The sequence below is a fragment of the Centropristis striata genome, chromosome 5, assembly GCF_030273125.1.
Source record: "Centropristis striata isolate RG_2023a ecotype Rhode Island chromosome 5, C.striata_1.0, whole genome shotgun sequence".
Taxonomy (NCBI): Eukaryota; Metazoa; Chordata; class Actinopteri; order Perciformes; family Serranidae; genus Centropristis; species Centropristis striata.
In genome coordinates this window covers 23737002-23760043 of record NC_081521.1, presented here as the reverse complement: position 1 = coordinate 23760043, position 23042 = coordinate 23737002, and the positions used below count along the sequence as shown (strand labels likewise).

The 23042-nt window shown below is 38.8% G+C and overlaps 1 protein-coding gene across 1 annotated transcript in view; it reads right to left on the bottom strand.

The window, feature by feature from the left end:
- The window catches only part of cntn3a.1 (contactin 3a, tandem duplicate 1), a 95575-nt gene that overhangs the window by 42685 nt on the left and 29848 nt on the right, over positions 1-23042 (bottom strand). Inside the window, exons 5-8 of the mRNA XM_059333733.1 lie at positions 15009-15104; positions 2561-2764; positions 1689-1791; positions 1181-1365 (exon numbers count right to left, since the gene is read on the bottom strand). Of these exons, the coding sequence (XP_059189716.1) occupies positions 1181-1365; positions 1689-1791; positions 2561-2764; positions 15009-15104 (588 nt within the window). The remainder of the gene's footprint in view (positions 1-1180; positions 1366-1688; positions 1792-2560; positions 2765-15008; positions 15105-23042) is intronic.

Sequence of the window (23042 nt, the reverse complement as noted above, 5' to 3'; positions counted from 1 at the left end):
GGAAATCGAAAGAGAGGCCACCCCTTATTGTCTCTGCGCCCGCATTGGTTGGGTGTCGCAAACACCACATCCCCACATTGATTCTCCTATTCTTCTATAGAGTTGATGGATGTCCCACAAGCTCCTGTCTATGGGAGTTTAAAATGAGATTACAGATTTTTATCACCTGGCGGTCAGCCAGTCTGCGAGGCTTTGAGATGAGACAGGACTTAAATCCTACGGGGAGAAACATGACTGCCTCACAACTACAGCGCAGAAAATGTGGCAGAGGCCATGCAGCATTGTGAGGAGACAGTGATAGCTACAGGTTGTTGAAAACTTATGACCTTGTTTACAAAATGACCTCAACGTGTTCATGCTATTCTCCATTGTTTAAGGGCCTCTACAGTAAGTCAGCAGAGCCCACTACTGTGATGCTATAAGCTCTATGAACAGGCACTTGTCTTTAAAGTAAAGCATGTTTAATCATCAGCCTACCTACAGGTACTGTGAGCATTTCATCTTACCCACAGGTACCGCAAAAAAAACCCTGTATTATCATATCAAAGGCACCCTCCTTCACTGGAAAGAAAAATCTGGATTTGATGATTCCAGTCAAGCACATCCCTACAGAGCCTTGTGGGCAGACATCATCAATGCATAAACTGCAAAATAATGGAGAGAGAAACCATAAAAATCCTTCATCAAGGGCCATTAAAAGCTTTCTCAGAATATGGCCCATAAGTCCAGTGTTGGTGAGGGAAAAATCACCTCTCCCTGAAAGGTGGTATAAATCTGTGAGTGCTACAGCCCAGTGTTAGCCTCTGGCACAATAAAGAGCTTGTCAGAAATGAACTACTGCTAATAGGTTAATTTATTACCACATTCCACTATATGATGCAGTTATATATGGGTTCTAATAAAAGCTACAGATTGCATGACAACAAATTAAACTTTTTGTTGGACTCACACCAATGCAACACTTTTATTCTGCTAGATTTTCAATCAGACTCAGTTGTAGTGAACCTTTGAGGCTATGAATCAATAGGTGGACGGCTTAGTAAAAATCTATAAATGTACATGATATGTCGGGAGGAAGACTGACAGGTTGAAGGCAAAAAATAGTGCTGGTTCCCAAGACAAAAGGTGTGAAGTGAGATCAGTTTTAGATCAAAGTCAGCGAAACCGTCCACCTACTCACCGTAGAAAGAGAGCTTTCCTTTTGCTGAGTTTCTCCCTCTGGTGTTTTCAGCAACACATTCATATATTCCTGCATCCTCTTGCTGGAAGTAAGGGATTTCTAAAACTCCGCTGGCTTTATTTATGTCCACCTTCCTGCCAAAAGAGGCTCCATCCACTCTTCTCCAGCTGATGGTTGGCACCGGGCTAAAGGCATGAAAATATAACACAGAGCAAGGCCACAAAATGAAAAATACGCCTCTTATCTAGAGTTTTAGCTCAAGCCAACCTTCATATGATACCAGTGAATACCGAAAACACTAATACAGCATGTCAATGTTTAATTAATCTGAAACATTAACTGGTTTTCTTCTGTGTATTCAGGGTGTACAGCACAAGAAGGAGTCATTAAAATGTGAAATATTCTGCTCTCAAAATCCCTAACACATTACCATGCAGCTGAGATTGATACAGTAAACAAGTAATTGTGTGGTTATGACTGTGGTATAATAACACACAGTGGGACTTACTTTCCAAGTGCAAAACATTCCAGTTTGACAGTTGAGCTCTTAGCAACAGGGACAACTTCAGGGAACTGCACTTCGATCTTTGGCTCATATTCCCCCATCACACCTGCAGTTAAAAAGAGAAATATAGAAATAATGTGATGCCACGCGTGTCTAAAGGGAGTTCTTTCAGCTCAAGGCTTTAAAAGGTCAGAGAAACAAAATCAAAACAAAGTTTAGGCTATGACTGTGTTAGCTAAAATAAATGATTTCTTTGAACACTACACAGCAGCCAGTGGCTTAGGGGAAAATCTCTAATTTAGATTTTTCTGACCACTATGGGGAGCATAACTAAAAATGCTATTACTTTTTTATAAATTAAATCAGAACTACAAACACGTCTTGTATCAGAACAATCAGATGAAATGATGCAGTTGCACCAGCCCTCTCATGGTTCTCTTTTCGAAACTAGTCAGACAGAGAAAAGTCAACTTGAAAGAAAAGTCTAATGATGATGTCGCCAATCAGAACCATTTTTCATCCTTTTTAATCAAAAAACACTAGGTCCTGTTTTCTTTTGCAAGACCTTTTTTTATTAGAGAACAAACTTTAGCAAAGTCATTATCCAGACAACTGCAAAATGTTTCATTCCGTAAGACGAGGCATGGATATAAATAAGCTACAGATCATTACATATTCTGGCAATGATTAGCTAGCAAGAATTCATGGCCGCCAACTAAAACGTTCAATTCTTAAATCTTGTTAACTTGCCAGGCTATTGCTAATTTAAGTCATTGCAACAGCAATTTAAAGTTTGCTCTGCTTAGAATTTTGATTTTGAAGCAGAAACAATGCATCCCTGTTTCCGTATAGTAAGTAGAGTAAAAGTGTCGTACCATCAACCCGCAGCACGAGAGGAGTTGGCGGCCCTTGAACGCTGCTTTTGGTGACCGTGTTAGTAACGACACATGTGTAGTTGCCCACATCGGAGGGTTCCACTTTGGCGATGTAAAGGTTGCCGGTCTTCTGGGACACAAATCGTCGCGTGTCCTGGATGACAAACGATGGGTACTCGTTGAAGATCCATGTGAAGGTTAGTTCTGTGAACACAAGAAACGTGTGAAAAACACATCTATACCCATATAAAGATAATGTGTGCTTCATCAGCAGTCTCATCTTTTCAGTGTGAGTGGATGCCTTCAGGGAAAAAGCAATTAGTGGATTGAACTGAGTGCCAGCTTTCAATGATTAAAAACACAATTTATAATTGAAGAGCAATTACTCTTTTTCACTGTTGGATAAATGCCCTTAATATGATAAAAGTTTCACAGGCTCACTTTGTTGGAGTGATGGTGGTGAGAGTACGAATGACTGACTTTACACGAAAGTAGACATTTACATTAAGAGCAGAAATTTTACTTTTTTTAAAGCTGAGGAGTCAGTGATTTACTGAACTACACTGGCTCCAATGAAGCACCCTTGTGATCAACGCATTTTAAGTCCCATCTGTTTCAGTATCGCTGCACAGTGACATTCGGGATAATTCCATGTTCACACTGACAACCACTCAGTCAAAAAAAATGTGTCCGCTGCCTTTTTACTCCACAACATTTAGCTGACATCTTTAGATACTTTTCAAGTCGAGATTTAACATTAAAAAAACAAAGTTTTATTAAAATTTAAAGTGATTAGACATTTTTTAAAATTAAATCTCATAACAGTGTATTTAGTAGTTAAAATGAGCCCTGTCTTTAAAAAAATAAAATGCTTCTTACATAAATGCATCAATAATAATAATCCAATAATATATTTATTTATTTATTTATATTCATACTTTTGATACTTTAAGTAAATGTTGATGCTGATACTTTTGTACTTTTACTTAAGTAAGTTTTGAATGCAAGACTTTTACTTGTAGTGGAGTAATTTCACAGTGTAGTATTTATACTTCTACTCAAGTAAGGGATATGAATACTTTTTCCACCACTGAGTCAATGGCTATAACAAAAGACACAATCAAGATTGCCCTTAATAGTTGAACCTGGCTAAACTTCCGCTGTGATCCAGCAAATAGACTGTAATGACTAATCATTAACATGAATGCAAGAAAAAGGATTTCAAAGGGGGAAAAATGATTGTTGCACTATTGAATTCCCAGAGATTTAAATGCCTTCCGACACTTGGATGTATTACTCATAAGACCAGCGTTGGATTATATTTCATCTTCTTTCTAGTACCTGAGGACAAGCGACGGCTGTGGTTGTTCTGGCAGAATTACTAAATGTGAGAAAAGTGTTACATCTCAGCCAATGCAAATTAAGCCTAAAATAACAAATGTCTGTAGTTGTATTACCACTGTGTCCTTGAATTATGCCCCATTTTATTTCATCTAACTTTTTTATGCCTCTTCTTGGGATTTAGTACCTAATAAGAATTAATTTAAAAACACAGACACAGTGGTTGTACATAAAACAACAACAACGAGCATCTCCCTTTGTGGCTGTCACATAGCCTTGGCGGACCTTAAATCAACCCTTAAGCTGCAGATCCCGCATAAAAAACTATATAATGCCCAATAAAACCAATGTGTTACGGATCCTGTTATTCAGTATGGTACCACCCAGTCTACTATTCATCATCCATGATAACAAACTTCTGGGAAAGACTCCCAGTACTATCAACCAAATGGAGTGCAGTCAGAGAGGCTTTGCACTAACAATCAGCAGCATTATAAAAAGGAATGATGGTGTTTTGACATATTGACACAAGGATAGATTGCTCTGGACCATATTGCATCCCTGTCCCAAAAGCAATCTTGGCCGTTGGTAAAAACTTGTCTAAGCGATGACTCGGCACTACAGTACAGGGAATAATTGAGACGTGAGTTGGACACTCATCTACTGACTCAGTGTTCTTCACTCCTGCTCTTTGGGGGGCAAAAGGATGTGTGGGCTTTGACATATTACTGCAAACCTTGCAAATCACGGCGTGACATTGAATCTTGAGAAGTTGTGATACACATGTGAAAAATGCTCCTTTTCAACAAGTACAACAGCGTGGGTGTTTTTATGTGGGCTGGAGTTGTAGAGGACAACCTGACCTTGTGATCATCTTGAGAACACAACATGAGCGTGAAACTTGGACCACACAGTGGAATCACATCTGTCTGTCTGTTTGGTGCCAATGATGTTTCCTGCTCTCCAATGTGCCACGGCTTGACAGTTACTGTGTATAGCATGTATTTATAGTATATAAAGTCGGCTGTTAGCTTCATACATCTGCTGATATTGACAGATGTGCACTGACGATAAAGAAATTGTTTGAAACTCTGGGAGGTACACTTATTCGTGACTCTTCTGTCTGTACATGAAATATAAGGCTACAGCCAGTAGAAGGTTAGCTGTAAATGGGGCCTGTCTCTGTCCAAAGTTAAAAAAAATATATATTTCTACTAGCACCACAATTATTTGCTGAACTACTTTTTGGTTGGGAACAGTAGCTCCCTGGAGGGTTTTTGTCGTCACCGTGAAGTTACCAGGACACAAGTAAAAGTCTTTATTTTAGTCAGCTTTCCAATTTTTTTCTTTTGTTTTTTAGATTTTTTTTAACCTTTAGACAGAGCCAGGCCAGTAGTTTCCCCCTGTTTCCAGTCTTTATGATAAGTTAGGCTAACTGCCTCCTGGAAGACATGAAAGAGATATTCAAAACTTTCATCCGAAGTAAATTACTGGGATAGATTTTGGGGCACCACTAGAGATTTCCTCAGTTTTCACATGCATCACATTTAGGAACATTTCCATCTTGTGCCGTCCACACGCCATGGCAAAGTCAGAATTGATAGGTCAAGAGACAGTCAAGCAGTTGTCTGAAATGCAACACTAACTGTCAATAGAACAATAATAAGAAAAAGAGTTTGCAAGACAAGAAATGTTTTCTGTGATCAACTTAAATCAGAAAAACACATTTGATACATCATGTCTCCCTGTGAGAGAGTCTTTCGTCAAACAGAGGTAATCCTTTACTTCTTGTCTCCGCAATGTTACAGCTTTCACTTACAACACCACTGTTTTGGCGGTATAGATTTCCCTGAATATCCCATTCATACCAGGCAATCTCCGTGTCTGAGCATGGAGGCCAACCAGGAAGTGCCTTAAGCCTGCAATCTACCGAAAATTCCAGTAGGGGGTGCTAAGTTTGGCTGCCAAAAAAATCTGCCCATTCATTTCAGTGCAAAATTTGAAAACTTCTCACTTGATTTATTACCTCAGAAAATGTTTTTAGGACAACATTATGGTCTCAATCGCTGGTAAAAAAAAATTTCTTCAAGACAATTTGATGTTAATAATTCTAATAATGGCCACATTTAGAAGAAAATATAAATAATATATAATAAAATATAATAAATATAAAGATAAAGAATCATATGATTTGGGGCATGGCTACCTTTGATTGACAGGTCACTAACAAGGCGAGCCGTCATCAGGAGAGAAGCAGAGCAATGCGTATCCAAGGCAACGTGTCAATAAAGTTATATATAACGTTATATAGATAGAAAAGAGGACATTTACCGATTTGGTCTCATAACTTTGACCCTTTCACACTGTATTTTCACTTAATGACAGTTTATTTGAACGTTTTGTTCAGTAAAAATGTCTTGTTCAATGTTTGGTTGGACTAACAGACACTGCAAGGAGTTGCTGCTCAGTTTTCTGAGGTCAGTAACATAAGTTTTGTTTTTACTTTTTGCTAGCCAACACTAACATCCAAGTTAATGCTCCAATTGAAACATGAATTAGCAGCGGCTTCTCTCAGTCGGGTTGCCGGTGTAGAGAGGCGTGTAGTCAGTGTCGTCAGATCCCTCTCGCTCCTCCACAGTCCAATTATGGTCTGCTCCGCGTATCGGAAACAAGATGGCGACTCAAGATGGTGACGAGTATAACGCAGAACTCAAGGCTTCCAACAGGCAGTCCACAAACCAATGGGTGACGTCACGGTGACTACATCCATTATTTATATACAGTCTATGATTCATACATAAACCAGAGCAGGAAATGTTCCTGAACATTTCAGGGATAGGCTGCATCTGTGAAAGGGGTTTTACACTCCGCAAGAAGGCGATTATGTGTCTCTATCCTAGCTCCAGTCATTTGTACCAACCAGAACTTCTTGGCTTTCTCCATCCGACCCACGGAGAGAACAGCTGTAATATCTGCTCTCTCCTAAATAATATATCCCTGCTCTCATCCTGACAAGGTCATGTATATTTAATGTCTGTTTTTGAAACAATATCTTCCAAAGGTGCAGGGCACGACAAACTGGAACAACAGCAAATAAGAGGTTACTAATTGGTTAGTTAAAGATTCATGGTGAGAAACAGGAAGCCGGAAATAGGAAGTGGAAAGTACCAATGGTTGTGTTTGATGATTTTACTGAGAGCCTCCTGCAGATGGGCCGTAATGGAATAATGCAATTATGACTGACAGTGAGTGGCAGATTTTCATTGTGGTTCCATTTAGCCCTTGTATAATGAACAGGCAGCATCAATTCCCCTTAATGATCTGAGAGGAGGGAAGAGAAATACAACATGACAGGCCAAGGACATATTAAATCCAGAGTGGGTTTGTTGCATGCGAGTGTGTATTGTATCAAAGAAAAGTATATGCACAACTTGTGTACTTGCAAGTCTGCTCCCTTGCCATTAACCAGGGCTACCGATCTGTATTCATAACACATAACAAGTCCATGAAATGGCTTAGGTCACGCAGATGGAAAAAAACCCTGCAAGCTATGTGTGTTGTTACTGGCCAGCAAGCAGCCTCTGTTTTGAGGTATACACACTGCAAAGAGAGAACAAGTGATTTCAGCCTTGAGTAAATCTAAAAGGCCCGTTTCCATTAGTGAAAGGAGGTCAGATGCATTAGGTGCCAGAATAACCACAGTCATTCAGACCCTCTCAAAGCAGAAGATGACACAGACTGACATCTAATGCAAATACAGTACAACGCAGTGAAAACACCGCTGGAGCTCCTCTTGGACACTTGACAATATTTTGGTCATTCTCTAAGTGCAACTTGGAACCGCCTCACAGCTTTAGAGCATCCTGGCTGCACCAAACTACTTCCTGCAGCTGTCTTGAGGGTTTTGAGGCATCGTTAAAATGAAATAATGGCTTCCTGAATCATGCATGGGATATTGAAATACTTTAAAGGGGAGATGAGGCAGATCCTCGTCTGAGGCTGTATTGGGCTCATCATGAATAATGTCCCATCACCCTTTACCCGAACGAGGGCATGTTTCTCACTTTTCCAACACCGTGAGAGTCGATTCATATGCCAGTCAGGGTTTTCTGTGTTTCAAATATGCAAACATACATTAATAGTGCTGTAGACAGAGTAAAGCATGTATTATGAATTTGCCAAATCTTTCTTTTTTCTTCATTAATCCATCACACGTTTGTGCAATCCATAATCACATTAAATCATTATCTTAACACTCAGAAAGATAATCAATGATTCGTTTCTGGTGCTCATGTTGAAACTGACTTAGCAAAGTGCTTCACAATTCAGGATCAAAATTAAACAATCATTAACAGGGAAATGATGCTCAAATGTATCTGAAAAGAAAGCTAAAATTTGTCACTCATTAATAATTAAAAGTGAAGTTTATAAATACGCCTTTGATTGACATTTTATAGAATGCAGTGTGGCCTTCAAAAATAACACAAACAGTGCAAACAACATCAAAACAATGTGTTCCGTCTCTCAACTTCTTAATCCACATCATCATCATATTATCGCAGCCAAGACTGTTTGTTCACTTGGTCTCAAGCACACACACAGACATCTGAAACGTCATTATTAGGTCTGAGAACTGGATCAGGCATTTTTCACAATTTGTTTACATTTTACAGACCAAAATATTAATTAATGAGATTAAAATGACGGGGTGCCGTATAGCCATTCATGTTCAGTCTAACAAAGGGGCTGAATGAGGACAAGAGAAGTGAGTGTAAAGTGTGTGGGTGTATGTGTGTGTATGAATGTGTGAGTGTGTAACTAAAACTAGACGGGGTACATCATTCATTACCATAACAGATATGGTCGGGCAAGCCTTTCAGCAGAGATGTTAGAAAATTGGAGATGATTCATCCTAAAGCACATCTCAGCATCCTCAACATCTCAATCAATAGACATAATCTACGATGACAGCTGCCGAAAATATTGTCAGAAAATGGATCATTCCAAGAGCTGTATAAGGTCTCCAGAGAGCAGCTATGATCCATCGCAACAAGAAGGAATGAAAGGGATGTCGGTGTAAACAAAAGCTGCCTGTACGTTACCGGCCCGGTCGCACAAAAGCGCGCTCTGCCTGTGTTTATTTGATATGAGGAAAACAGCAGGGAAGCAAAGTGACCCAGTTTGAATGAATTGGACCAAGATTAGCCATTAATCACCATCCACCCAAATAAAATTGTTGTTGACAGTTTGAGAGCTTTGATAATGCATATTGAATTTTGTGGATCCTTGTGTTCCGTGTTATCTTATGAGAGATCAGTTCTGAATATTCATCAGCACAAAATCTGTCTCCTTGAAAAGAACTGCACCTCTGTTGTACTTCTTGGCGTACCAAAGATATGGAATCATTTTTTTTTAATTTCAACAGATCAGTTTGTTAAAATAACTGACTTGACATTACCTTATTTATTAGCTCGACTTCCCCCCCAAACAGAATTTCTGTACAAACCTGGAGGTGGCTGTTGTTTATTTATTGTGACACATCGCTCCATTTCCACTGCAGTGGAAGATCAACTTGTCTGAGAGAAAGTGGGCAAGATAATAACATTTGCCAAATCTACACTTTATTTCTGACCATGTTTGTTCAACAGGGGTTGGTATGATTTCTTTCAAAATCTTTTGCAAATGACATCCTAAGAAATGTAACATGTGGTGAGTTCTGTTGTCAATATGTTGCCGACACATAACCACAACAGACTACTGACACGTGATGACCGATGTTGTATAGTAACTATTTAGTCGGCCTCCGTTCGATACTTTTGCCCCTAGGGCATTTCTAATAAGATCGCCACCACCAGTGTAGGTAGGATTGATTTATACATATTTAACAATCCATGTGTTTAATTTAATTTAGGTACATAGAGATTTACATGTCTAATTACAATAGGAAAGTAACTTTGATCAGAGAAAGTAGTAAGAATGCTCAGGCGACGATCTTTAAGCCTTAATTTTCACTGTACTGTATTTTATTGTGAAGGACAGAAGTATGGTCCTGGTTGTGTTGACAATGGTGATATTTATTTGGCTTACCCCATGATAAATAAGGCTTACCCAGAAACATCCAATTTTCCCCGAAAAAAAAAGCAGTGTTTTACAGCGAGGCGATAGAAGTGACGGATCCGAGACAAAGTTAGTCTAATTCACCAGCATTAGTGTCCTTTTGCTGACTCTGCTAACGAACATGGTTAAAAGAATATACAGTTCGAAAGACAAGAAGTGAGACTTGTTTCAAACCACTTAATTAATTAGAAACATAACATGATTATTTATATTGGTAGGTATGTGAAATTTTGATGGATCATGATTTCTGTTTTAAACACTTTTCATTTGTTAATGATGTAAAACTGTTAGGTTTAGGTACCAAAACCTCTTCCTTAAGGTTAGGCACGAAAACCTTGGTTAGGGAAAGAGTACCGGTTAGGCTTAGAAAACACTACAAGCGGCATAACCTGTTTGGTATGATTTCCAGGTGGATGAAACCCGTTTAAAGGTACTTTTTCTCTCATTTGGTGGGTGTGTCAGTGCTGTTACCCAATCAGCAGCAACTCTCGAAAAATATTATAAAGGCAGTGCACCGGCACTATTTATATTAATATGTTTCTATGTTTTGTTGGTGCTGGTTAAAAGTCCTGGGTTCTTTTTTAAATTTGTTGATGAAAAATGTAGTTTTACTCAGTTAGGCAAGGTTACCTGTAGTTTCACGGTGTACTAAAACCCTTTTAGTCAAAGTTGCTGCCTCCCGGAAGCTTGCCAGGCTTCCTCACAATGCCCTAAAAGCAATAGGCCAACATTCATGTAATTTCTTGACACTGATAAGACACAGGGGCACTATAGAAACTTGATTAATGGAGCAAGCAGCAAAAGCAACGTCTTTCCCAGCATGTACAAACATTAACAGTTATCAAATCTAAAATAATTCTTGTGTAATGAGAGGAAGTTTATGTAACTCATGACATTAAAAATATTACCTCTGTGTTTTCTCTGCATCTTAGATAACAAAATGATGACGGCAAAACATTAAACGGGCCTACAGATGTAATATTAGCATGCGTGTAGTCATCAGTCCTTTTTGAGAGCAGGTAAAGGCTTCGTATGGGACTGGATGTGACAGATATGGGCCAGGTGCAATGTAACAGTGTTGGTTACTGACAACAACCCCTCCAGGGCTCTAGTCCCAAATGATCAGTGTCATGTTGGAGGAAAGTCCAGAGGGAGTTTGGAGTCTAAATAAAAAGGAGCAAGTTTTGGTGACAAATGACAGACAAGATGAACATGAATTATTGAGGAGAATTATTGAATCAGTCTATTAACATTTCCCTGAAGACAGAAACATCAAGACCCAGAGTTTGCATCTCCAATGATTTAGTCAAATTTTTACCCAAACACAGAGTGGCATACATCTCGGTAAACATCTGTGAAGTATGATGTTGTCAAATATGCAAGATCGCAGTCACAACAAAGCAGATGGAGTTCTTAAGCAAAGTGCAGCATTAGAAGCCAAGGGAGTCTCCTGAATGTTATGAAAGCGAGTTTATAAAGAGAGATGTTACATTTTTAATGCTAATTTAAATAAAATTGTGTCCTGAAAATGCCTTATTGCACGAGAGTGTAGCAGTTAAAAAGATGACAAAGAATAAAGAAGCCCCTGCTGGTTTAACCATCTGTTAGTTTAAAGGTCAAACGTTACATTTCATCACCCATGAAAGCCGTGCCACTAACACACCACAAAAACTACAGCTGATGTGACATGATTAGAGGAGGTGGGCTTCAAAGGTGTTTAAATGACACGTGTGATGTTTCTCACAGGGGTGAAGCTCCCACCTGCTGCTAACATGAGTTAAATGAGATTCATTATTAGATGTGCTTCTATGCTTTAAAATGCAGGTAAGATTTTTTACATTATAAGCTTTGTAACCTCTGGACAAGGTCATTCAACACTTCCAGAGCCGAGCAGCAGCAGCACTCCTGAATAATTCTCGAGGTTTGAGAATGTGAATCAGGAAGGGCCGAAAGTAAAGAAACTCCATTGATCGTGTTCTGTGTTAAACAAAATCTTTCAAATCGGAAAGAAAAAATCTGGGTTTTCTTCAGTGCCACTCTTATAACAACGTGTTGTTCTTATATGTGTAACAAACATGTTATTGTGTGTTTACATGCCATAAGGAAAAAAACTGGACATATGGCAAATAATCAGATTCAAAATGTCTGTTTATGTACAGTCTGTTGAACAACCTGTCCCTGGTACACACTGGTAAAATTAAATTTTAATCAAGATGAATTCATAACATTTTAATTTATATTTTCTGGCTAGAGACATCTTGCAATGTGATCACGCCACCTAGGGTCAGGCCAAGCACCCTTCTCTAATTCCTAACCTCCTACTTCCATCACCGTTGCTCACACCAAACCCATCTTTAAGCTCTGAATTTACTTTCATCTCAGCTTCACACCTGTAAAGTTTTGTGATTGCATCTTGCAAGGTTGTGATGCTATTGTTGAGACCAAATGTGTTAGACATAGACATATATACACCTGGGAGAGTGTTAAAAACAGCTTCAATGGTAGCTGTCTCCAGGAACGAGCCACATGCTGAAGTGTTTGGTAATTACCTGCAGGAGTTAATGAAAATTCACACTGTGAACACCTGTAACTCCACCATGAGTAACTTACTAGCACAGATCAAACAATGCTGCCACAGTTGTATACGGTATTTAAAACTGTGCGAACCCTTGTATAAAACATCATAACCTACACTGACTTCAGCATTCATTAAACATGCAAACAATCAAGATTAATTTCTTGACTCGAAGGTGACTTAAAGGTGACTCATTAAACTACATCAATACATTTCCGAGTGAGTAAATTAATGCTTCTTGGTTACTGAATATCTCTTCCCTTCAGCGACTGGCTTGCAAACACTTCTTTCAGTCTAATATGTGCAAATTGCCCAAAAGAATTTGGCACATTATGTTTCCAAGGAGAAGTCAGTCAATGTCGCCTCATTTTTGCACTCATCGCTAAAACCCAAAAGGTTGTCCAGGGAGCGCTACACTCCCTGTCAGTGCACTCACATAAAGGAAGCAATCTTCTGCTTCCAAATTGTAAACATTAGCCTGGTGCCTGCACGATTGCCTTCACAACAGACAGTGCATCAAGCTTCTGGAAAGAAACAAGTCAGAATTTTGCATGAGGGACACTGTCCTGACTAAATCACTGCCGTTTCCCTCCGAATAATGAATAAACTATTGAATTTTAAATTGTTGTTGCCAAAATCTTTCCAAATATTTTTGGACACTGTCATGACAATGCTACTACGGCCCACCACTCCTGACAATGCTGCTGTTTTGTTTTTAGCTGGCTGGAGTGTGTGTTGGCATTTGGACACCTTCCACCGGGGGATGTGTCTAAAAAAGAAAAAGAAAAAAGCCATTACACTATGAGGCTGCCAAATGTAAGCATATGGCTCATTGTCCCAGCATTTCTTGTCAACACAAGGTGAGATGTCTCATTATAACATATACAGAACAAAGCACTACAATTGTAAGCCAACTCCTAGGGTTGCAAGTGACTGTGTGATAAAAACAAAAACACCTCATCCTCTTCCACTGCAGCAGCGGAACGGCACGGTTTCGCACAGTAGCACACAGTATCAATTTGTGGACTAAAGTTTCCCCAAACAACTCCAACAATAATTTGTGTTTATGTTTCTTATAAAAACTGCACCCTAACATCATACTGTGTAGCAGGGGTTCTCAGTCTGTTTTTCAGCCAAGGACCACCGGGGAGCTCCTCATGCATGTTCCTTGGAATAATAAGTGTTTCCAAAATAAATTATATACACATTAAAAAGCATGAATAAAAAAACAATAATAGCCCTATCTTGGGACTTGAATACGATAGGCCTATAAAAGGTTTGTGGGAAGAAAAAAGTTTGAGTTAATAATTAATGATTGATAAAAGTTGAATCATAAAATAAATGCAAGCCTTTAAACTTTACAATCATCTATCATTATTCATACATTTTATTTGAAAACTTTTCAGGGATCCCGTGAGTATCACTGTAGCATAATACTGTTTAAGGTGTGTTACGGTTAGACTAATTTACCAAGAATAAAGATCTCAGCGTACTCGTTTTTTGCTATCATGTTATGCCAAATGTATATAAAAAAGAGACAAATAACATAAAATTATCCTTTTCAATACAATTCACTGGGTTCACCTCTTATGCATTACATAAAAACATCCATTCCAAGAAACATTGACACAGTGTGATATTGAATAATTTCCTTGCCTAAACTGATAGAAATACATTACAAATAATAAATAAAACTAATAATAGTAACCACAGCTTGTGGCCATAAAAATATAACAACCTGATTCTGCATTTAAAGTCAACTGGAAAGAACAGTATGTTAAATACTGTATCCTGAATAAGAGTCAATACTTCTGAAAAAGGAAACAAAAGGAAATAAGGATTATTTGGTCTAAGTTTACATTCTTTAAAACTGATCCTTGGAAATGGCTAAAACCTCATCTACCCCCTGCTGTGTTCAGTATGTCACAGTAAATTCAGATTTTAGGTGAGAATTACAGTTAACCTTGCATTCTGATGGAACTAAAATCTTCAGACACCTGTGTAGTAGTTAATAGGCACTGGATGCTAACTCCCAATGATAATGTCTTGGATGCAAAGGGTTGATGTGAAGCAAACAAAGCACCTTCAGAGAGAAGCTCTATTACTCAGTTTGGCAGGGTCCCAGCCACAGACAGCCTCTCCAGTCTGCATGCCAAAGTTTTTCCTCGCCCCCATTGAAAATCAGGCTGACAGGCCAGAGTGTCCCAAAGTAAAAATGACTCACTTCACTGACCTCAACAATACAAACAAACAGCCAGGACATCTGAGGGGGAGAGCAGAAACGTGACTTCCACTTTGTCCAGATAAACAAGGAGTAGATGAGTCGTCAGAGTTTTCATCGAGCAGCGGGGCAAACGACTGATTGTGTAAAATAGTTATTATGATTATAATGAACTTCAGAATAAGCCGTCTTACCTCCAGAGTGGGGTGGTGGTCCACAGAGTAGGACCACTCCTTGGCCTTCACGAACCCTCACTGGACTTCTTCTCTGGGTCTTGAAGTTCTCCAAATCTGTTAACCACAATACAAAAGCCATAAAGCAAAAATAATCAATTATTTCTTCACAAAGCCAAAGGCACTAAGGACAGGCTGGATTGTAAACAGAATTGACTAGAAAAAATGCAGGGAATGTAGTATAATCTCAGTTGTATTTAAGATGCATAGAATACTGTAATGGTATTGTCACAGAGCGTCCGGTGTTTCCCTAACTCTATAAACTTAATAAGGAAACAATAAATGGAACAATGATTCCAAACATTGTTATTTATTTAGAACATTTTGTAGTAACTTCCCTACGTCCCTCTCTCTTACAAAACAAAAAAAAGAGTTGAATCTCACTCAGTTTTTCCTCAGGCAAAAATGTGGCCTGCAACAGACTAGATAAGGCTTGTTTTTTATGCCAATTCAATTGCTGGTGTTTCAGTTTAACGAGTGACCATGTTAACTGGTGACTCTCGGGAGCTGTTGAAAACACAAACAGAACATATAGGTGTTGTTGCAAAAGCTTCAATTCCAGTTTAATCAATTTTAAATACATACTGATCTCAACAAATGTATGTAAACTACAAGGAACTATGGACACATTCAGCAGAAAGTCATCAGTTAACAGGCTCACTCATACACCAAAACACAGGAAATGGCTTTTGCTGTGCGATTTTGTATTTTTAATGTGAAGCAGTGCAACCAGGAGAGGTCCTTGAGCATACAGTCATAAAATATGCACAATAAAAATTCACTATGAGAGATATCTGTGGCTGCTCAATAATTTCATAACCTGTTAGAACATGGCTATAGACCAGAGTTCAACAGTGCCATACGATGCAGAACTTTTGCATATTTTCACGAAACACGCTGTTTGCATAAATGCACACAAAGTGCTGTAAAGGCCTAAACACTTCTGACTGGAGCAGAAAGCAATTCCTCAAGTATAAGTCACACATGAGTGAATTTAATTGGAACTGCGTATTGTTATCACTTTCTGTGTTTCATCCACTGCACACAGACCAGTAACAATTAAATGACTAAGACTGAAACATCATTTGTATGGAGACCGATTACTTGTTGACAACCTGCTGAGAGAAAGCAAATAGAGACGGCAATCCTTGAACACTTTCCCTTTTCTTGCCTGCTGTGGCTCTAAGAGATATCGCAGGCAGTGCAGCCAAATATGCGGCTGCCATATAATGACATAATCAAGACTGAATTCAAAACAGGGAGAAAGAATGCAAAACTGACACCTCCTGTGTACAAGCGCAGCAGGATGAGTCTCTGCATAATAAATACAGTACGTGATCTTTGCAGACCTTGTGAGTAATGGAAAACTGCATCCAGCAGAACAGTATTATATTATCACAAATGAAAGCATGTTATTTGGGGGGGGGGGGCTCACAAGTTATTTAGCGCAAGCTTCTGTGTGACTTCAGAAATTAATAAGTAGATCTTTAAGCTATTTTTAGATCTGCGGCAGACAGATTGTGTGGATGCTTTGGTGGCCAATTCCAAATCTATAGCTGGTCCATGGGTAATAATGGCATAAAGCCTCTGTGCATGAACAGATTGTGCACTCTTAGAGTCCCTTTGGACCAGCAACCCGTCCATACTGTAGATCCCTCTAGATGTGAAAAACCTCCCCAGAGAAATGTATTGATTTATCATTTTATGCCAAGCATGCTGGAAAAGTTTTCAACAGCAATAATTGCCAGCCATCTGATGATGTATTGTCATGCTTAACTTGACGTCCTTGTGTAACACTGTAAAAACACTGTAGTTTTGCAATTTTGCAATATCATTAGGGCCTCGGGGCAATCGCACCGAGCACTGGTCCCATACAGCAATAGCTGTAGGGACCAGTGCTCGGGGCAAAGCCCCGAAGCACAAATTATATATCAAAACGTGCGGTTTGATCGGGATCGGTGTGCTATTACTTTTCTCTACGGAATATGAATTTTTCGCAACGTAAGTCGCGAAAAACTGCCCAAAATTTTGCATTGAAATGAATGGGACGGCCGAAAGAAAATGAGCAAAAAAGAACATTAATTGAAGATTTTCAGACGTCTACTTCTCCGGCATAATTTCACCTAGAGACTCCATTTAAACTTTAAACAGTAGACACAAGTCTTGTGTATTGGTGTATTACTTTGCGTTTCGATAGGTCATATAGTTTTTTATCAATCCCTGTTCAATGACCATGATCATTTTTGGAGAAATTCTGAGATTATAATGGGTGTGTATTGCACGGAATGTTCGTGTCAGAGTGTGTGATGTCATCGCTCAGAGTGTAGAGGGAGAGGTAAAACTGTCAAAAAATAAATTTGAAAACTGCGCTCCAGGCCGCAAATTCCACTCTACAGAAAAAATTTATACATAGAAATGTAGGAAAATTTGTCTTCTCACTCACAATCCTCTGGTAAAGCTGTCAGAGTTATAATTTGGGCGTACGACGCAAAGATGCGCCACCAAAACCACCAACAGCCTCATTGGGTCCCATATTAAAAACGCAGGAAGATTTCGGAAAAAGTGAGATTTAACTGTTTTTTTAGATCGCTCTAACAAAGCTATTTTTTCATTTTTCTTAAAAAAAAAAACATATGTAGAGGTTCAGGAAGAACTCAGGACGCTCAAAGTGAAGTCGGATCAATGATAGGTATTATGGTTTTGCCAAAAATGCTTTCTGTTCGAGGCCAGAAATATCACTCTGCCCACCTCTGGCTGCTTTCACTCTGCCAGAAGATTCCACAGCTGTTAATTCCGTTGATTGCTCTGCTCTGATTGGTCGACCCCACGCTTTGATGCTTTGATGTGATTACAGTTACAGATACACGCACGCACACACACACTGGTCATTTATTGTAATAACAGTTAAAGATACACGCACGCACACACACTGGTCATTTAATGTAATAACAGTTAAAGATACACGCACGCGCGCACACACACTGGTCATTTAATGTAATAACAGTTAAAGATACACGCACGCACACACACAATGGTCATTTAATGTAATATCAGTTAAAGATACACGCGCACACACACACACTGGTCATTTAATGTAATAACAGTTAAAGATACACGCACGCACACACACACTGGTCATTTAATGTAATAACAGTTAAAGATACACGCATGCACACACACACTGGTCATTTAATGTAATAACAGTTAAAGATACACGCACGCGCGCACACACACTGGTCATTTAATGTAATAACAGTTAAAGATACACGCACGCACACACACAATGGTCATTTAATGTAATATCAGTTAAAGATACACGCACACACACACACACACTGGTCATTTAATGTAATAACAGTTAAAGATACACGCACGCACACACACACTGGTCATTTAATGTAATAACAGTTAAAGATACGCGCACGCACACACGCACTGGTCATTTAATGTAATAACAGTTAAAGATACACGCACGCACACACACACTGGTCATTTAATGTAATAACAGTTAAAGATACACGCACGCACACACACACACACACACACACATACACACACATATGCGCGCTTAAGCGCGCACACTCCTCCAGATACAAATGTTTCACACACACACATTTTGAGGTTAAAGGGCATAGGTTGCTGTATAAATAAATACTTGAAGAGGAATAGTTTCATAACATTACTAGTATTAATTGTTTGAAATCTCTGAAGAATCTCATCATAGTGTACACACACCGGCAGTAGCCCCCGTGGCCCTTTCAAAATTTCCCCCAGAGGAAATTTTCTAGTTGTCCTTACAATATCCTGAACTGAGTGAACACCATTGCTTGCAGATATTACCAACCAGCATTGGCAACGATCTTTTCATTTTATTTCATCTTAACTTTATTGAGACTTATGAACAGTTTAAAAACAGAACTAAGGCCCACAGCAGCGGCTCTGTGAGGCTGCATGTTCAGTGCTTTGGTATAAATGTTATGTTGACTTGCTCACAATGACATTGCTAATGTGCTGATGTTTAATGGGTATCATGAACTTTGATCACAAACATCAACCTGCTGCTGGTGCTAGAGAAAAAGGCAGGGGGTTGCTAAAGTCAGCAGGATTCTTCCTCTGGGGACGATGAATGTCTGTACAACATTTCAGAACAATCCATTCAAAGGTGGAACAACCAATTGACCATCCAGCTGACATTGCTATCTCTAGAGCCATACCACTAGTGCCTCTTAGAATGAGGGAATCTTTTTTTAAATTGCTCCATTTTTCCCTCAACTCCCTCCACATACTCTTTTGGCTTAGTGAGCAGGCAAACAAGCTATCTGATAACATATTAAACTATAGCTGCTGTGGCAGGGCCGCTACCTGCTGACTCAGACATTACGTCGCAGCAGCTGCAGCAGCAATGCCTCTGAATGTTTTGATGTTGTGAATCGTTTGGTGTGAGTTAATATTCTGCACACTGTTGTCACCTGAATGCTGATAAGAAATAATACACTATCTACAGTAGGTTGGTGGTGGTTTCAGATTTACTGCAGACAAAAAAAATGTTTGGTCCACTTTTAGACAGCCAACCATTTTTTTGTGCACAATATATCACTATATGTGTGTGGCCCGTTAGAGAGAAAAATAGGCCTGTGTTCCAACAACTGGATAACTAAAGTTTTAAATCTTTATTGTTTTAGTATTTTTAATAAAGTTTATCGATATAGCACCTGTCAAAATTAGCAATAAAGAAATTCTTAGGAAATACAGTTATTAAAATGAAAAGAACAAGTTTTTTAATTTTAATTTTTAAATTATATTCAGTCATTTTAATTTTATGATTTTTTTTACATTATAATGAATTATACAGCATAAATAACATAAATTAAAGGGGGAAAAAAGTACTTTAATACATTCCCACTTATATAAGATTTATAATACATATACACATGCAATAAAAATGTTTTAACCTTTAAGTATGGATAGTTTTAATGTGTTTTGAATTGCAAAACAATTTTATATTTTACATGCATTAGTATATTATCTCTCTTTAAAATAAATGAATATAATATACTTTCAGTTTACCAGCTGCACAGATGAAGAAGGTTCTCAGCTTTGAAAAAACAACAGACTTCATTCACAGATGTAACTGTCTCCTCAGATTAAACTGTTTGCAAAGTTTTAATGCAACAACTCCTCTTATCCGCCTTTTAACACAAAGTGAAGCTCATGTAAGTCAACAGCTTCAAATAAGCGTCTATCAAATCAAATATATTACCATAATTACAAAGAACTATTGGGAGCCTTGTGCCCGTTGTGCCCTTTCCCTCAGTAAGCACTGTGAACAACATACTGGTTGAGATTGAAGTTTTTCTAAAATCCAGCTCACACATTAGAAAATATCAGAGTTGCTCAACTCACACGGAGAGTGAAACCTCCTGATCAATATTCCTTTGGAGTATGGTGGGGCGTAAATGAGCTAGACACACTAAAAGCCAACAATGCCTGACAACCCAAGCTGTTCTGCACCCCGTGGATCATCTTATCAAGCCTATCACGGCTCTGCACCTCCATGTGCTTCTCCATGGCAGGGTTCAGGCTATTTTGAGTGCTTTCAGATCCATGAAATTGGATGTGAATTTGCATTTTTTGTGCTTGCTACATCAATGTGACCCGTTGTAATGAACGAGAGGCATTTGTAGAGAAGAAAAATTGAAGCTATTCTGTTGGAGTGTGAGCTTGAGGGGCAATTTGTGATGTGGTTACATTAGTCACCAAACCGTTGGACAAAAGGCATAAATACTTTTAAAAAGGACCATATTTGATTCTCTAGCAATTGGCCTACATTAAGGGGCCATTTTGAATTTCTGATGTGAGCTGCCAAGTTGCAGCAGGTTTGGATAAAACTAGATACTCTTAAAAACTATGAACCTTCAGGCTCTTATACCCCTAATCAAAGAGCATTTCCACCATGTTCGAGTTTAGATTTGACAGAAAATAGATCATTCAAATGTGAAATAGTGTCTCTTTCACATCCCACAAGATATGGACTTGGTTTAAGCTCATGTAATTACAACCAAAGATGGCAGCAATATGGTCAATGGTTTTTAATGCATTTTGTGATGAAGTAGAAATTTTGACCAGCTGGTGGCTCAAGATAAAGTACCAGTGTATTATCAAAATCCACCAATCCAGTGACCAAGGTTGAAAAAAAAAAACCAAAGTGCTGGATTGGCAGGCTCAATAACATTACCATCCCGAGAGTAATGGTTAAAAGCTGCATGGTGTGTCAAAAAGGATGGGTTAAATGCAGAGGATGAATTTCCACATTTTGGGACTAATAAGGGAATCTTAATCTTAAGAAAACTACATAAAAAAATAGCGCAAAACGCCAAAAACATGCTGGTGTAAGTTCCATCTCCCTTTTCTTACCAAACCAAAGTCTTTTTGGAGCTGCAAAGTTGAAATAGCCAAGGTCGTCTGTGAGTTGCCAGTCAGTTAGTCACTCCCACCCAGCTGTGATACAACAGCAAATGGGAAAGGCCTTGGCACCAGTTTTAATGGGATGGCATTTGCCGTTTTCCCCTCTTCACCCACTAATGCCATCATTGTATAAAGCCTTTTTACCTCACCACTTATTTTTCCAGAATTACTTAAAAAGGTACCAAAGTGCATTTTAATCCATCTAAAATTTAGTACTTAAAAAAAAGAAGAAGATGAAAGTGCCGTGCAAAGGCATGAAGTAGTTAATGTTTTGTCAAGGACACCTGGGATCTCTCATCCCACACTTTACTAAATCAAATCACACTTGCACTCAATACCAACTCCACTTCTTCGGCTAACTTGCTTTTTTGTCTAACCACTGGACTAATGCAGCTCTCTTTCTCGCTACCACCAGGCGGCAACCTCCGGGTCTGGGCAGTGAGGCAAACCCGGAAGTGCCTTCAGTTGCACTCTACCGAAAAATCCAACAGGGGGTGCTGACGGCAGTTACAGAAGCATTTTGGACCTATCCATCACAATAAAAAATGAGTCAACTTCTCACTTGATTTATTACCTCAGAAACACTATGGTCTCAATCACTAGTAAAAAAAATCTTCTTCAAGACAATATGATGTTAATTGTGTAAATAATGGTCCAATTAAGAAGAAAATATAAGACAAAGAATCGTATGATTTGGGGCATGGCTACCTTTGATAACAGGTCACAACCATGGCGCCCCATCATCAGGAGAGAAGAAAAGCAATGCGAATCCAAGGCACTTTGTACTATTTTATAGCTGTGAACTTGTTTGTCATTGTCCGTGTTTTTGTCCGGTTTCGTCTCATAGCTTTCATACCCTTTCACACGTTTCAGTATATATTTTCAATGTATTGACATTTTATTTGAACATTTTGTTCATTTAAAAATGTCTTGTTCAGCGTTTGGTTGTACTAATAGACAAAAAGTCGCTGTTCATTTTTTCAGGTAAGTAACGTGCATTTAGTCTTTTGTTTTTTGCTTGCCAAAATTAACATCCCAGGTAATGTTACAGTTAAAGTTAACAAATAAGGTCTGCTCTCAGTTTCCGAAACCAAGATGGAAACAGACGGAAAGAAAGACAGCGACAAGTGTAACGCTGAACTCGATGCTTCAAACGGAGAGACCACAAACCAACGGGTGACGTCACAGTAACTATGTCCATTAATTATATACAGTGTATGTTGTGATCCTTTCCCTGACAAGTGCTATATAAATACAGTTATTATAAGAATATGATTATCATCACGTCTTGGTCAAGGGCAATAGCCGGAGAATGTGTAATACCTAACATATGTGTGTAGCGTGGGAGGAAAATCGAGTGCCTGGAGAAAATCTACACAAAGACAGGCCAAACATGGAAACTCCACAGAAAGGATAGAGGCCAAGTCAATCTCAGAACTTTTCTGTCATAACAATATTGCGTTTTTTTTCAGTTGTGATTATAGCATACTCTGGGTGAATACTTGACTCTTATTGGCTGCAGGGTAACTC